This window comes from Mytilus californianus, unplaced genomic scaffold (assembly GCF_021869535.1).
Source record: "Mytilus californianus isolate M0D057914Y unplaced genomic scaffold, xbMytCali1.0.p SCAF_9, whole genome shotgun sequence".
In the NCBI taxonomy this organism is placed as follows: Eukaryota; Metazoa; Mollusca; class Bivalvia; order Mytilida; family Mytilidae; genus Mytilus; species Mytilus californianus.
In genome coordinates, this window is record NW_026262745.1 from 17,384,389 (window position 1) to 17,399,145 (window position 14,757).

Sequence of the window (14,757 nt, forward strand, 5' to 3'; positions counted from 1 at the left end):
CAAAACTTCATTCTCTGTTCAATTTATGTTTGGAAACAACTGATACAAACCCTCATTTAAACCAATACAAACTTACAGCTATCATTTAGGATATTGCAAGTCACAGACTTTTCAAACCAGTTCGCATTGGAAAAGAAGAAAAAGAGAAAAGATCTTTTCTTAAACTTTCCTTTGTCAACAAAGGACTCGATGGCGTCAACTTAGGCAATATCCTTCATCATAAATTAGTTCAGTCGAAAATACCTCCTTATTTTAAAGATCAGTCTGTACCAATAATTTCTTATACCTATACCAAACCAATTGCAACTAAAATTTTCAATTACAAACACGTTTTGCAAGATCTCAATATTGACGACTTAAAGTCTAAACCTCCTGATTGCACCTGTGCTAGTTCCCAATTCACATATAATCCGGCTGGCCACGTTATTACCGGAAACCTCAACATTGTCAATAACACTTCCCTGCGAAATGTGTTATCCAAAGGTCCGAAATATCGTGAGCCTAAATCCATCTATTGGAAATACAACTTCAAAATACTGATGGATTCAGTCGAGGATTATGCCAGGCAGTGGACTAAACGCGAGAAAAAAGACGTAGATACTCTTTCCGAATGGATTAAGGCTGCGAGGTCGTTGATACAAATCCGAATTAAGAAACTAAATGGGTCTATCAATACCCATGCTACGTCAATCAGTAAAGACTCAAATGTTGCAAAGCACTTGTCCTACCTCCATGACAAATATGTTGTTGTCCCCGCAGATAAAGCCCCAAACAACATCGTTTTTGTGTGTAAATCTCATTACATAAACTGCTTGATAAATGAATTAGGTATTGACAATTCACTTGGAAACTCAACATATACCCTTACGACACTTACCAAAGAGGAAATCCTGGATAATCATAGGTCTGTTCTATGTTCATTTGGAATTTCAACCAAAGATGAAGAGCTGGATCTTCCATCACTGTATTGGATACCTAAACTACATAAGTGTCCTTACAAACAACGGTATATTTCTGGGTCTTCCAAGTGCTCCACGAAACCTCGTTCTAAATTATTAATATCTATTTTATCAGCAATCAAAGCCGGGCTTCAAAGTTATTGTGAAACTGCCTATTCGAGAGATGGCGTGAATCAGATGTGGATACTAAAAAATTCCAAAGATCTTTTAGAGTACATACAATCTAAGACTCTCTCATCTTGTAATAGTATTAAAGCATTTGACTTTTCTACACTTTACACAAGTATTCCCCATTCCAAATTAAAAGACAGATTGAAAGAGTTGGTATTGCTTTCTTTCATAAAAAAGAATGGCGAACGAAGATACAAATATCTTGTCTTGCGGAGGGATAAATCCTATTTTGTAAAGAATCACTCTGATTCAAACAAAAAATTCTCTGAAACTGACATTATCAAGATGCTTGATTTCTTGATTGACAACATATTTGTTACGTTTGGAGGACGTGTTTTTCAACAGACTGTCGGAATTCCAATGGGAACCAATTGTGCCCTCTTCTTGCCGACTTGTTTCTTTATTATTATGAGGCTGATTTCATACAGGAACTTTTTAGGAGGAAAGTTAAGAAGTTAGCAATATCCTTTAATTTTACTTTCCGCTATATAGATGATGTTCTCTCACTAAATAATTCAAAATTTGGTGACTATGTTGAACGCATCTATTCCATCGAACTAGAGATAAAGGATACAACATTCCAGCAGCGCCTGCATACGGAGTATATATCTCCCAATTGATACGATATTCCCGGGCTTTTATTTCCTGTCATGATTTCCTTGATAGAGGGTTGCTGCTCACAAGGAAGCTATTAAACCAAGAGTTCCAAATGGTGAAGTTGAAATCATCCCTTCGTAAATTTTACGGACGCCATCACGAGTTGGTTGACCGTTATGGAATAACCGTTTCACAGATGATATCGGATATGTTCCTTATGTCGTAATTACAATCCACTTCCTTTTTCACCACGAATGTGACCTACCGAATTAGACTATTTACCGGATTTGTAATAACATGAGCAACACGACAGGTGCCACATGTGGAGCAGGATCTGCTTACTCTTCCGGAGCACCTGAGATCACCCCCAGTTTTTGGTGGGGTTCGTGTTGCTTAGTCTTTAGTTTTCTATGTTGTGTCTTGTGTACTATTATTTGTCTGTCTTTTTATTTTTTAGCCATGGCGTTGTCAGTTTATTTTCGATCTATGAGTTTGACTGTCCCTCTGGTATCTTTCGCCCCTCTTTTTGAATGAAGGCTATGGAATTACAGAAACACTCCAGAACCACTAGGGAAAAATGGCACAACTCTGTCAAAACAAATGATCAAGTCTCAAAATATCTCGTCAGGAGAAGCGAAAACATACTTCTGAAGTTGAAGAAGAGTCACTGATTGTAAAAAAACAAACAGAAAAATAATCAGACACAGTTGTGATGAATCAACAAAAACAATGACTGCAGGGTGTTTTTTTTTCTGTGGTGATGTATCTGACAATCTTCACGATGAATCGATATTTAAGATTACGGGACTGTTCCAGACCGTGAGCCATTGATGTACTATACTAATTTGGCAAGTACAATTCCATGGATAACAGATTCCTGGCTTTCCTTCTTTGTTATTTAATTCTGTCTACTTGCCTTGTTGTTAAGTTTTATCAAATATTTAGCATACTACTTGGCTTCCAGTGATATTAAATCTCCTGCACTTAGTTTGGCTAAGAGAACAGTGTTGTAGTTCAAGTTCACACTCACGTACTCTTCTGTCGATCATAAATGTCGATGTATTGTGAAGATCGTCAGATACATTACCACAGGAAAAATACCCTGCAATCATTGTTCTTGCTGATTCACCACAACTGTGTCTGATTATTTTATTGGTATTTTCAATCGTTGACTCATCTTCAACTTCAAAAGAATGTTTTTGTGTTTCCTGACGATATATTTTGATATCTGATCATTTGTTTCGACAGGATTTGTGCCATTTTGCTTAGTGATTCTGGAATTGTTTTTTTTTCGATTCCATGGCCTTCTTTCAATTGTTCCAAGTTGAGTGATGGGGAAACCCAATTCAATGCGCAACATCTTTGTATTCTAGCATCAAAGGCCGTATAACCAGAACCAATGTCTGTGTATATTCTTTTGCTATTTGTAGAGCATGTAAATCCTCACGTGTCCTCTCTTGACATATCACACATCCTTTTCGACATAGTGTGGTCATATATTACGTACTTTTCTGTTGCAAAAGTAACTTAGGCAAATATGTAAATAAAATGAAATTATTCATTAGATACCTTAATTTCGTCATCATGTGCATGACTTATTTGACCACTTGGTAAATATGATAGATACAAATAGCAACATTCCTGTAACAATAATTAGCAAAACTAGTTGTAAATACATCAAAACATTAGTATAAATGCAAATAGCAAAATAATAAAAATAGCGAATAATGATATGTTGGAAATTATTGTTTTCAAAATGGCCACCATTCAAGATAAATACACTTAAGTTTTATCAAAATTGGTCATTTAGTTTTCATGAATTTTTTATATGTTTTTTATTAATTTTCTGGCGGCCATTTTAAAATACCCGCCGAGAGTAGCCATTTTGATTTTCTGAAATGGGTCCATAGCTATAAATGTTTGCTATGACCTAAACTATAATTTTGCAAAGTTTCATGCTTTTACCACCATCTGAACAATTGCTTCACAAATCGACTTGACTACATTTTCAACACAACAGAACGCGCACTAGCATACAGTGAAATCTCACCAATATAGAACCTTTTTAGTATTCGTGAGAACCTCTATTCTATACCGTTAATTTGATCTGTATGTGTGTCTGTGAAGTGTGTTAACATAGTTTTGCCTGCTTGGTCCCAATTATTGTTGCATTAACCTATTATGTCCTGTTTGTGTTGCTCACACAATTTTGTCACTATAACGAAACTATAAACACCTGCCATACAAGTGGGGGGTGTAGCTAGCTTTAAAACCATGTATAACCCACCATTTTCTTCGGAAAATGTCTGTACCAAGTCAGTAATATGGCAGTTGTTTTTCACTCGTTTATTTGGTTGATAACGTTTGATTTTGTCAGTTTTATTTGACTTCCCCTTCTTGAATTTACCTTGGAGTTCGGTATTTTTGTTTTATGAGCAATTATTTTCTTGTCTTCAGTATTGGGTTCTACCTAGAGAAAACAATAGATATAGAACAACACTAAGAACTATTAATGGGTATGGGTTGTAATCTCCACTCTACACCATAACTCTATCTACCAGTTCCTAAAAACCTATTGTCCACATGAAGAACATAACTAATGGTTCACTGAATTGAGTGGGAGTTACCACTCTACACCATAACTCTATCCACCTACTCCTAATAACAAAACAAATTATTGTCCACAAAAAGAACACAACTACGGTTTACTGGTATAAGCGGGAATCTCCACTCTTCAACATAACTATCTTCCAGCTCCTTAAACTCAGCAACTTATTGTCCACAAGAAGAACACAGTCTCGTTTGACATAGATTCTGGTACTAAGATGACCGCTTATGTCAAATTCGAGGTAAAAGTCTGAAAATGAGGCGGAGGAAGCCGTGTCTGTTGTTTCTTTAATTTCTAGTCCTGGAAGATATATTAAAGGAACCCAATCAGAAAAGTTTGGATTGTTAATGTAAGAACATCATCAATATATCTGAATGTGAAATTAAATGATCTGGCTTCTTTGATCTTCTTGTTTTTGACAAGTGTCTGAAGGAACTCCAACTCATATGAAAATAAGCAGGAACCTTTCTGTTACGTAACTTACACCAGCAGCATATCTACATTTTAATGAATGTCTTCATGAACATTTTGAAAATCACAATATCGTTGACATCAAACTCTTTGAAAGAAAAGATAAAATAGAGAAAATGGTTGAAACATCTGTGTCAGTTCTCCGAAAAGAAAATAGTAAATCTCAGCTATATGGAATTAACATAAAATAGCTCTACAGTGAGGGTGGCAATAATTGGAAAATCTCAAACCTTATTCATAAAAGCACTGAAAACCATAGCATATATGATGTCATCCAAATCAACCTATCATTAGTTGAATAGAAAAATACGTGAATTGTTGGAGTAAATGTAATGAATGCACTACTGAAGGCCACTGGTTCCACTTCAACTGTGAAAAATTCACTAAAGAGGAAAGAGGGACATGATGACAATTTCCAGAAGTTCCCTATGTATGTATAGTCTCTTCCAAACCTATATATACTAATATATATTTCTAATGACTTATATTTCAAAGGATATTTACATGAATAAATGACGATTAATTGCTTACATATTTAAATATACTACACATTTAATAATTAACACTGTAAATATGTATTTCTTTGTGTGTGCTCATAAGTAGCATGCATTTTCCACTATATTGTATTATTTTAAATACAGTTGTTAATATTTGATTTATACCTTGTACATGTAGTATGGAGAGAGCTTTTATAGGCTGTGCATGTAGCTCAATCCTTTTCATATCTTAATGAATAAAATATATTTAAAATAAAAAAACAGAATCTAGCGACAAACATTGTGAATCGATAATCTGGCTTATCCCGTCTAGACCTTGTTACTAACAGAGTAAACCCACTTCAGGAGTTACTGCTGAAATACAACATAGGGAACAAAACCATCTGAACAACACAAACGATGGTCAATAGCTTGTGGAAAATGAGCTACGTTTAAAGAAATGGGATGAAGAACTCAAACACCAAAATCTTACCAATTAAAAAATTACAAATGAAAATGCAGTAGCGGGAATTGTCGATAGTACATCATTTAACGTCACAACTCGAGCTGATCAAAACCTGAATTCACACCCCTTCCAAGCAGAACAGATGACAGGAGGTACTTCGGTGCACCTTAAAAAAACTCAACATCTGCAATCTAAAATAAAGAAGGCGTTTTGCATTTATGCCCTTAATAGAAGATTTTCTGACCCTGAGAACAAACAAAGAGTGGATGCACTGGAATCGGCAAAACAACATGGGTCATCTCCATATGGTAATCACTATCAATATCATGGATACCATAATTAGAGACAAGGTCCACATGTAAATTGTTTCCAGATTCATATCCCAGGTCAACGTGTAACTGGGTACCATAATCAAATACCACATCAATATGCAAATGTGCAAGCAACGCCACATGATCAATGCATTGGCTTACATCTACGTGGACAAAGACATTCCTAGATGAACATGTCACATATACATCAATCACAAACTCAGATATATTCATGGAATTTGCCACCACCTCCGTTCTATATGACCATGCACGCAAAATTCTGATATTGGAACGAGGCTTGATCAGATACTACCAACAAAAATCAGATATCAGACAAATTCAAGAATGTTACACAAGTTCAATGAAAATTTGGTGACAGGCCATCCTTTACATCTAAATTCCTCCCTGCCTGACACCTGTACATCTGAAACACGACCTACAATGGGTGCTGTAGGTGTAAATATTGTTATTCCAACCAATCAAGCCCAGGATAGTGACACATATGATGCAACTGAATAACGAACAGCAATAGGCACCAAACTATGAATAATACTTACAGCAATTCTAAAATCCTTGTGGAAACATGGTAGGCAACTGTCGAAATTAAACACCTGGCTATGAAACGTGCGTGGAAATACTTTTCCATATTAGGTCAATTTTTTAAAAATACCGCTACTGCTCCTAGTACAGATCATTTCTCAGAAGAAAAAAACGACAGAACAATGTATGGCCTGAAGGAGAAATGCCTCCATGTCAAGAACGGCCTCGGTCCAGTTGCATGCTTTCAGTTATTCCAAGTAAATGTGTTACCATTTCTCATCTATGACTTGGATATACTATTACCCAATTCCACAAAAATGGAACCAATCAAATTATTGTAAAAAAAGCACCAAACAAATTCTTTCTATACCAAACATCACAACAAAAATGCTGTAAATACTCTGTCCTGTTCTATTCCAGGAATCAGTAAAAATCAAATTGGCATTGGGAACATTTGCTTATATCACCACAAGAGGACTCTATGTATAGAAAAACAAATCCTAATACCAACAGCCGTAAAAGAAAATTAGTTTTCGAAAATCAGATCATTATTTAATAAAATACAGCTTACCATCAGCAGACATATAATATTGTATTATTTGTCTCTGCTATCAGTCTATAACATTATGGATGAACCACCATCAAAATTAAAATGGAAAAATTCTGTCAGGACAGCAATCGATACCTTTAGGATTGAACATTGTTATCGAGTCTGTCTACTGCAAAAGTATTTCATCTATATCAACATCTTGTTACAAAAATAGTCGTTTACACATACTCTGGCAAGCGTCCAGACTTCTACAGAGGACATTCAGTGTCTCCCCAACAAGCTCAAACTCCTAACTGGTATATATATTATCCAGTGTAATCGGGCAGCCTTCAACCAGGTTGACGACAACCCAATATGCTCTTTTGCGACGAGGGCTCAGAAAAAAAAGATCTTTTCAATCAATCATGCACTGTTTTTGCCTCAGCGAGGGACCATCACTGGTTGAGCTCTCACAAATTATCAATAATTGCGAGTTCTGCGCAAAATGGGGAACATCACAACAATAAGCAATTTCTACTTCGAAAGCAGAAGTTTTCTAACAAGACAAGACAATAGCAATCGGAACACAAACGTGCTGTTCATAATAGCAAAATTAATTGTTTTCATGGCAATCAGGAAAACAGATCTCAGAATCTGCCGTAGTGATAGCCGGTAATCGATAGTGTGTTTAATTGGCTTTCACATAAACCTTTCTTGAGCAATTTGACTATAGGTCTGGAGGAAAAATTTGGGTCAGAAGTTCGAGAAACTGCAGATTTCTGGTCTATTTTTTCATTTTTTTTTTCAAATTTCAATAGACGTCAGAGGCTTTATCATTCATGCTGTCAGATCAGCTTTTTGTAACGATAGTTTGTTTAAATCATTCCCAACCTTTTGAGACTCCAGGAAGATTTAGAGCTTGACATATTGTATAAACACCTGTGCATTGTTGTAGACTGTATGATGCCACCTAGATGTCATTTAGTTAATCGTGTTGGTTGGGTTGCTGTTGTATGATTTAATAATGTCCCCCATGAAATAATGTCCACCGGACATTATTTCATAGTAAATACTGTACATGGACAATATTTACTTATTTAAATGTGTCCTGGACACAATTTCCTATGAAAATATGTCCTCAGGTATGAAAAAGTGTCCATGAACATGGACATTACTCAATACTATAATTCTGTCTGTGGACATTTTTTCACAGGACTTTTTTTGATTTGATTTAAGTATTGAATGATATCCATTGCCTTGTTATTACTGGACGTATTTTAACATTGCATATTAATCAATTTCTAATCAATCGTTCAGATTTTATTAAAATTCAAGTATAATAAAACTTTTTAATGACCTTTGTATTATTTCCCTTTGGAGGACACAACTTAATAGAAACTACTATGAAAACTTGTCTTGTGGGTGGACACTATTTCATAAATTTTGCAGTAAAAATCTGTCCACTTGAGGGACAATATTTCATGGCAATGGACATTATTTAATACCAAAATTCTATGAAAAACTGTTCAGGTGGACACTTTTTTCACAGGACACTATTATGTCTTATACTGTCTCATTGATGTAAACTTCACATCTTCTTTAATTTATGAATATATGACCACTGCACTCATGAGTTATTGGATTTATGCTAGATTATGTGCATATGTATAAATAGGATTTCAAAATATACCCATGTTCAATCAGTAATTGTATTTCTTAACCATGGATTACTTGAATAATACTTACAAGGATAACAGGAAGTATAACAGCTGATAAGTGTTTATGATTTAGCTGTGAGTTCCTATTTCTATTTAAGGGTTATGTCAATAATTGTGACTAATTGGTGACTACTGTTTCTTAGATATTAAGTTCAGAAATTTGCAGAATATAAATTGTCTTTTTAACTGTAGATTATTAACCTAAGATATGCTATTGTTTTCTAATATGTATATACATTAACATATTAAAATTACTGGATTTGTATGGTTAATAACTTTATGGTTAATTTCCTCAATCTAATATTTGTTTTGTACTCAGGATTTATCTACGTTCAGAGCAACTGTGAAAATATGTTCAAAACCGTAATTTTGCATAAATCGGTTACTTTATAAAGTTCTCATCATAATAAACATGTATACTAAGTTTCAAGTTGATGTGACCACAACTTCCTGGTCAATTACCTTGATCAAAAACTGTAACCAGATACTGGACGAATGGCTAGAATAATGGACAGACACACATACCAGAAAACATAATATCCCCTTACTATCAAAGGTGCTGTCTATCCCTCCAAACTCTATATATATTATTGAAGATAACGCTCTGATTAAAATATGGATCACGTGTCCACGCTTACTTACAAGGACCTGACAACACTCTGTTGTACTTTTTTTCCTGGAAATTATTACATCAGCCAATGAAATATCTGCCTTCAAATTTTTGAAGGTGTGTATCATTACTACAAAACCAAAAGGATTAAATAAGGTCTTTAAACTGAAAGTAGAACGGAGCGTGAGCACATGATCTGTATTTCAATCAGATTGAGAGGACAAAATACCAAAAAGTACATTGTTTATTTTCTTTGGTTACATCTTCTGACATCAGACTCGGACTTCTCTTGAACTGAATTTTAATGTGCCTATTGTTATGCGTTTACTTTTCTACATTGGCTAGAGGTATAGGGGGAGGGTTGAGATCTCATAAACATGTTTAACCCCGCCACATTTTTGCGCCTGTCCCAAGTCAGGAGCCTCTAGCCTTTGTTAGTCTTGTATTATTTTTAATTTTAGTTTCTTGTGTACAATTTGGAGTTTAGAATGGCGTTCATTATCACTGAACTAGTATATATAATTGTTTAGGGGCCAGCTGAAGGACGCCTCCGGTTGCGGGAATTTCTCGCTGCATTGAAGACCTGTTGGTGACCTTCTGCTGTTGTCTGTTCTATGGTCGGGTTGTTGTCTCTTTGACACATTCCCCATTTCCATTCTCAATTTTATTCTAATTCAACCATGGCAAAAGTAAAATTGCAGACCTCAAGTTTTATAAATTTTAATTTCGTCATTTTTTTATTTACATCAACACAATACTAAGGTTCATAACCTGAAGCTCACAATCACAAAACTTAAAAATATCATTCACACATTATCTATAAAAATAATGTAAATCACATTTAAAACATACATTCAACAAAAAAACTGTCATCATAAAATACACACTCCACTGTGTACAACCTTATGAATGTAAAAATGTCATGAAATCATGAAAATATGATTAAATTTGTATGTACAAATTGCCTATAAATTTGTAATAAATTTCTAAAATAGTATCAACATTGACTGGCCTTTTAATTCAAGCAACCACATGTATCTTAATTCAAAAGTCAAGTTTATATCAGGCAATAGCAGTTGAATACAAATCTTAATAAAAAAAACTAAAGTACAATTTAATAAGCACTGATAAAGACTTATGGATATCATATCTTTTTTGGCTAACAGTCCTTCATTAGTTACTTTCTATAAAAGTCCTCCTGAAGTAAAATCTATCAGTAAATGAAACAATGTACATTGTAAAATCATTACGATTCCAATGGTTGAATGAGGAATGAGACATTAACTCCCATTGGTTTGAACACAGGTCTAAATATAACCCTGCTGTCTTATATATGATATGGATGCATATAATTAAATCAATTTGTGTCATGTTAAAATTTATCCTGTCAAATCTTTGTTATCAATATAAATTTGTTTAGCTTATTTTAAATATGATTAATCCTAGAAATAAAATTATTCTAGAAAAAATATGAAGAAATTTGTTAAGTTTTTATCACAGTTATTAAGCACTTAAACAATAAAACCTTTAGCCCATTGCACTTAACATGTATCTAATAAACATCTATAATTAGACCTTCCTCAATCATTTTTCTGCCAAAAATTATTTAATGTATGATGACCTTCCATCATATTTTCTTAAAAACTTAATGTGGTATTAAAAAAAAAATATTTTTCTGCTGTTTCAATAAAAGCACAACCTTCTGTGTAAATATTTCATAAAACATTAGAAATTTAAATAAAGTTTATTGTATGTGTTCAGAAATTCAAAATAAAATGTTCAATTGTTGTTAATTACATAAATGAACTGTTCCTGAAAACAACAACATATGAACTGTCATGAAACAACTGCATTTGATTAAATATACAAATTTATGCAAATGAGGTAATAAATTTGCATGAGCAGAAGAAAACAATAGTATTATACATCTGATAAAATGTAAACAACCAAACTGATCACTAACAACAGTACATGACAATAAGTCACATGACAAGTCACATGACAATAAGCCACATGACAATAAGTCAAACAACCATCTATATCTAGTTGATTAACACAACAAAGGTATAAACAAATTTTGGCAAAATATATATCTGTATTGTCACAGATAACATACAGTAAAACCTTTTGAAAGGATCTGAATGTGGGGTTTTCATTTCTGTATTCTTAAATGTTTAAGCCATTTTTTCTCTTTTGTATATGTTTTGTGTCCATTTTTCTCCATCTTTTTTTTTATATTTTAGCATATATTTAGACTCTTTGTAAGTAAACATATATTAATAAAATGTTTGGTTAATTTTATCATTTAAATAATGAGGTTTCACTGTATATTTAGATCTCAAGTTTTATTTCTTACTGGTATATCTGAACAACCATACATACTGGATAATAAATGTGTGAAAGACTGATGCATGCTACAACCATGATCACAAAGGTAACTACTGTCATTATACAAAACCAATTAATATGCAACAACCTGGCAGTTTGCTTCATTAACATCATCTTAAAGCAATGTCAAAAAGCTGTAAGATTTATTTTGATGAGGTAAATTGGTCATCATAAGAATTACTTGCAATGAAACAATATGCAAAAAAAATGAAATGAATGAATAAAACAATGAAAACCATAAAAAAGTAATTTTTATATTAAAAAAATGCAAGACTGACAATCGTGGAAAAAAACAGATCTTTCTGCCCTATTAGTAAGGCTATTGTGTCTGATGAGAAAGGTGTATTTATAGCACCAAATTTATAACTATTTGCCTAAACAAACATTTTACAACCATTCGTTATAAATAAATGAAAAAAATCAAGGACTTCTGATTGGTCCATAACAACCTCATGTGGTCATGTTAACCATTATATTGAACACAGAATCTAAGTCATGTCCTTGGATTATACTTGTGTATGAAGACGATCAATGTTCAGTGGTGTTCTCTCATTGTTTTCATCCCCACTTTCATCACTAAAGTTTACTTCGCTATCTTCAATTTCACAAAGTCCTGAAATGTCTGACATTGAAGCATTTGTTGATGTATAGCCCCCCATAGAATCAATCATGGATGATCGCACATTGTATTCACTGTCTGTTATGTTTCCTTGGAGACCAAGTAAAGGTTGTCGAGATGGAAACCCATAATGCACTACTTCGTCATTGTCATCTAAGTCATCCTCACTTAACTGACTAACACGATTTTCTCCTCCTCGAAATTCTTCTGGTGGATCGGGGAAATTATCATTGTCACTGTACTCATCTCGAGATTCATCATTTAAATTGTACATTGGTAAATACTCATTCGGATGCATACGAAAATTGTGTTCTGGAAGCTCGTAACTCGTGTCTTGGTTTCCTGAATCGTCATTGTTTATATACTGAGAAAAGATTTCTTGATAATTTGGTGGATTTAAGTAATGGTCAGTGTCACACTCATTGTCAGCAAACTCTGAATCACCGACGTATTCAGATTCAATCATTTCTCCGTCAGTGTAAACGTCATTATTGTAATGGTGCTGCAGACAATCAGCATGTTCATTAGACTCATTACTATGGGGACTAGAACTTGGTGAATCTGGACATTCTCTGTTTGGTACTTCACTGATATTTGGTAATGATGGACGAGGGGCCCAGTCTGAGGCGTCCCAGTGATAATCTGCAAAATAATCATAAGAAAAGATATTAAAAAAAGTTATGGCTTGTCATAAATAAAATTGTGAATATTTCTTTACTAACAAGCAGTTTCCATATTATAATATCTTAGACAACATTTCCCAAAGCAGAAATATGTTGGGTGTGTTACAGTCTTGCAGAATATACTGATACTTTAAATCAAAATTGAAACCCATTGAAAATAGTGAAAATTTAATAGTTAAATTAAAACCAAACTTTCTAGGCCAAATCAAAATTAACTTTTTAATATTTGAAGGATCTTTCAATGCAGAATTGTTTATTCATTATCACTGATTTACAGAAACTTATTTAGTATGTATTGTGGCAAATATGTATTTTAATCAGCATTTTCTTAGGCAGGAATTCATACAGCTACTGATTCAACTCTAAATTTCTACACTTATTTAAAACAGCCTATAGGCATGACTTTTATACATAGCTACTGGTTGGATTCTTGACTTTTTTTAATTTAGGTTTGACTAAAGGCAATACAATTAGTTTTAGCAACAGCTAATAAAAATTTAATAATCAATATACATCACAATTGGACTTTTTATATGTATAAGCATACTATAATGTTAGACAACAAACATATGCAACTGAATTAAATTTGTCTAAATACTTCTTTCTAGCAAACAGTGGCTTATCATAGATTCCAACTAGTTCCACCCAAAACAATATCTAAATGAAAAGAAATTCTGCTTATCACACAGTGGCTTATCATAAATTCAAACCAGTTCCACCCAAAACAATTATAAAAGAAAAGAAAGCAAACCCAACAGTTAACTAGATCCTTTTCTTTTTAGGAAATAAGTGTATGTAGAGATTTTCTATATAAAGTCATCAAGTCCAGATAAAATTTTAAGGATACACTCAAGTCCAAAATGGCCAAGTATTTCAATGAGTCTTCTAAGATGTATATAATGGGAAACAAATTTTTGTTGGTACTAATTCAACAGATTTTACTATTTGGGCTATGAATGAAAATGATCTTGAAAAGTTTAATACGGTTACAAGTTCTTCGCTTAAATGTAATGGTGGTTTAAGGTTTTAAGTAGGAGATGCAATTTTTAAAGGATATCGTAATCTCTAATGACTGCTACTTTACACTATTGTATATACAATCAATGACAATTGGATTTTGTTATTAAGAAAATTAAATAAACAATACCATTTCTGATACTGAAATTGTTAATTTTACAAACATTCAAAAATAAAAAAAAAAAGTCTAAACTACTTTCAAATGACATCAAAATCATACAAATGGTCATTTCATTGCTCCTAAAGTTCCTATGTAATGTTGCTACCATTAGTAAAATAAATAAACTATTCAAATATTAAACATTAAATTAATGACAGAAAGTGAAATACCCAAGAAAATTACATTCACAAGCATTTTTCCGTGATGGAGATAAATAAATATAATAAAAAGAATTTGAAATTTTGATTGTGAAAGGTCCTTAAATCAATAGATTGTAAAATATTACTACTTTTGCTCTAGAAATATAACAGTATTTTCTCCCAACGGCATAAAAAATAATCATTTCTTATTATGCTATCAACATCTGTACAGTTAAAAAACCAAATATAGATAATTTTTTTTAAGATGAGACTAGCAATTTGTTCCAGCAGAAA

The 14,757-nt window shown here is 33.2% G+C and overlaps 1 protein-coding gene across 7 annotated transcripts in view; it reads right to left on the reverse strand.

The window, feature by feature from the left end:
- Positions 1 to 10,160: 10,160 nt before the first annotated feature.
- Positions 10,161 to 14,757, reverse strand: part of LOC127715423 (protocadherin Fat 1-like) — a 123,938-nt gene continuing 119,341 nt past the window's right edge. For 6 of the 7 annotated variants that reach the window (XM_052221457.1, XM_052221456.1, XM_052221455.1 and 3 more), the window contains one exon: positions 10,161 to 13,105. In XM_052221457.1, coding sequence (XP_052077417.1) covers positions 12,351 to 13,105 — 755 coding nt within the window. In that variant the 3' untranslated portion in view covers positions 10,161 to 12,350. The remainder of the gene's footprint in view (positions 13,106 to 14,757) is intronic. The other variant, XM_052221459.1, reaches the window with a different exon arrangement.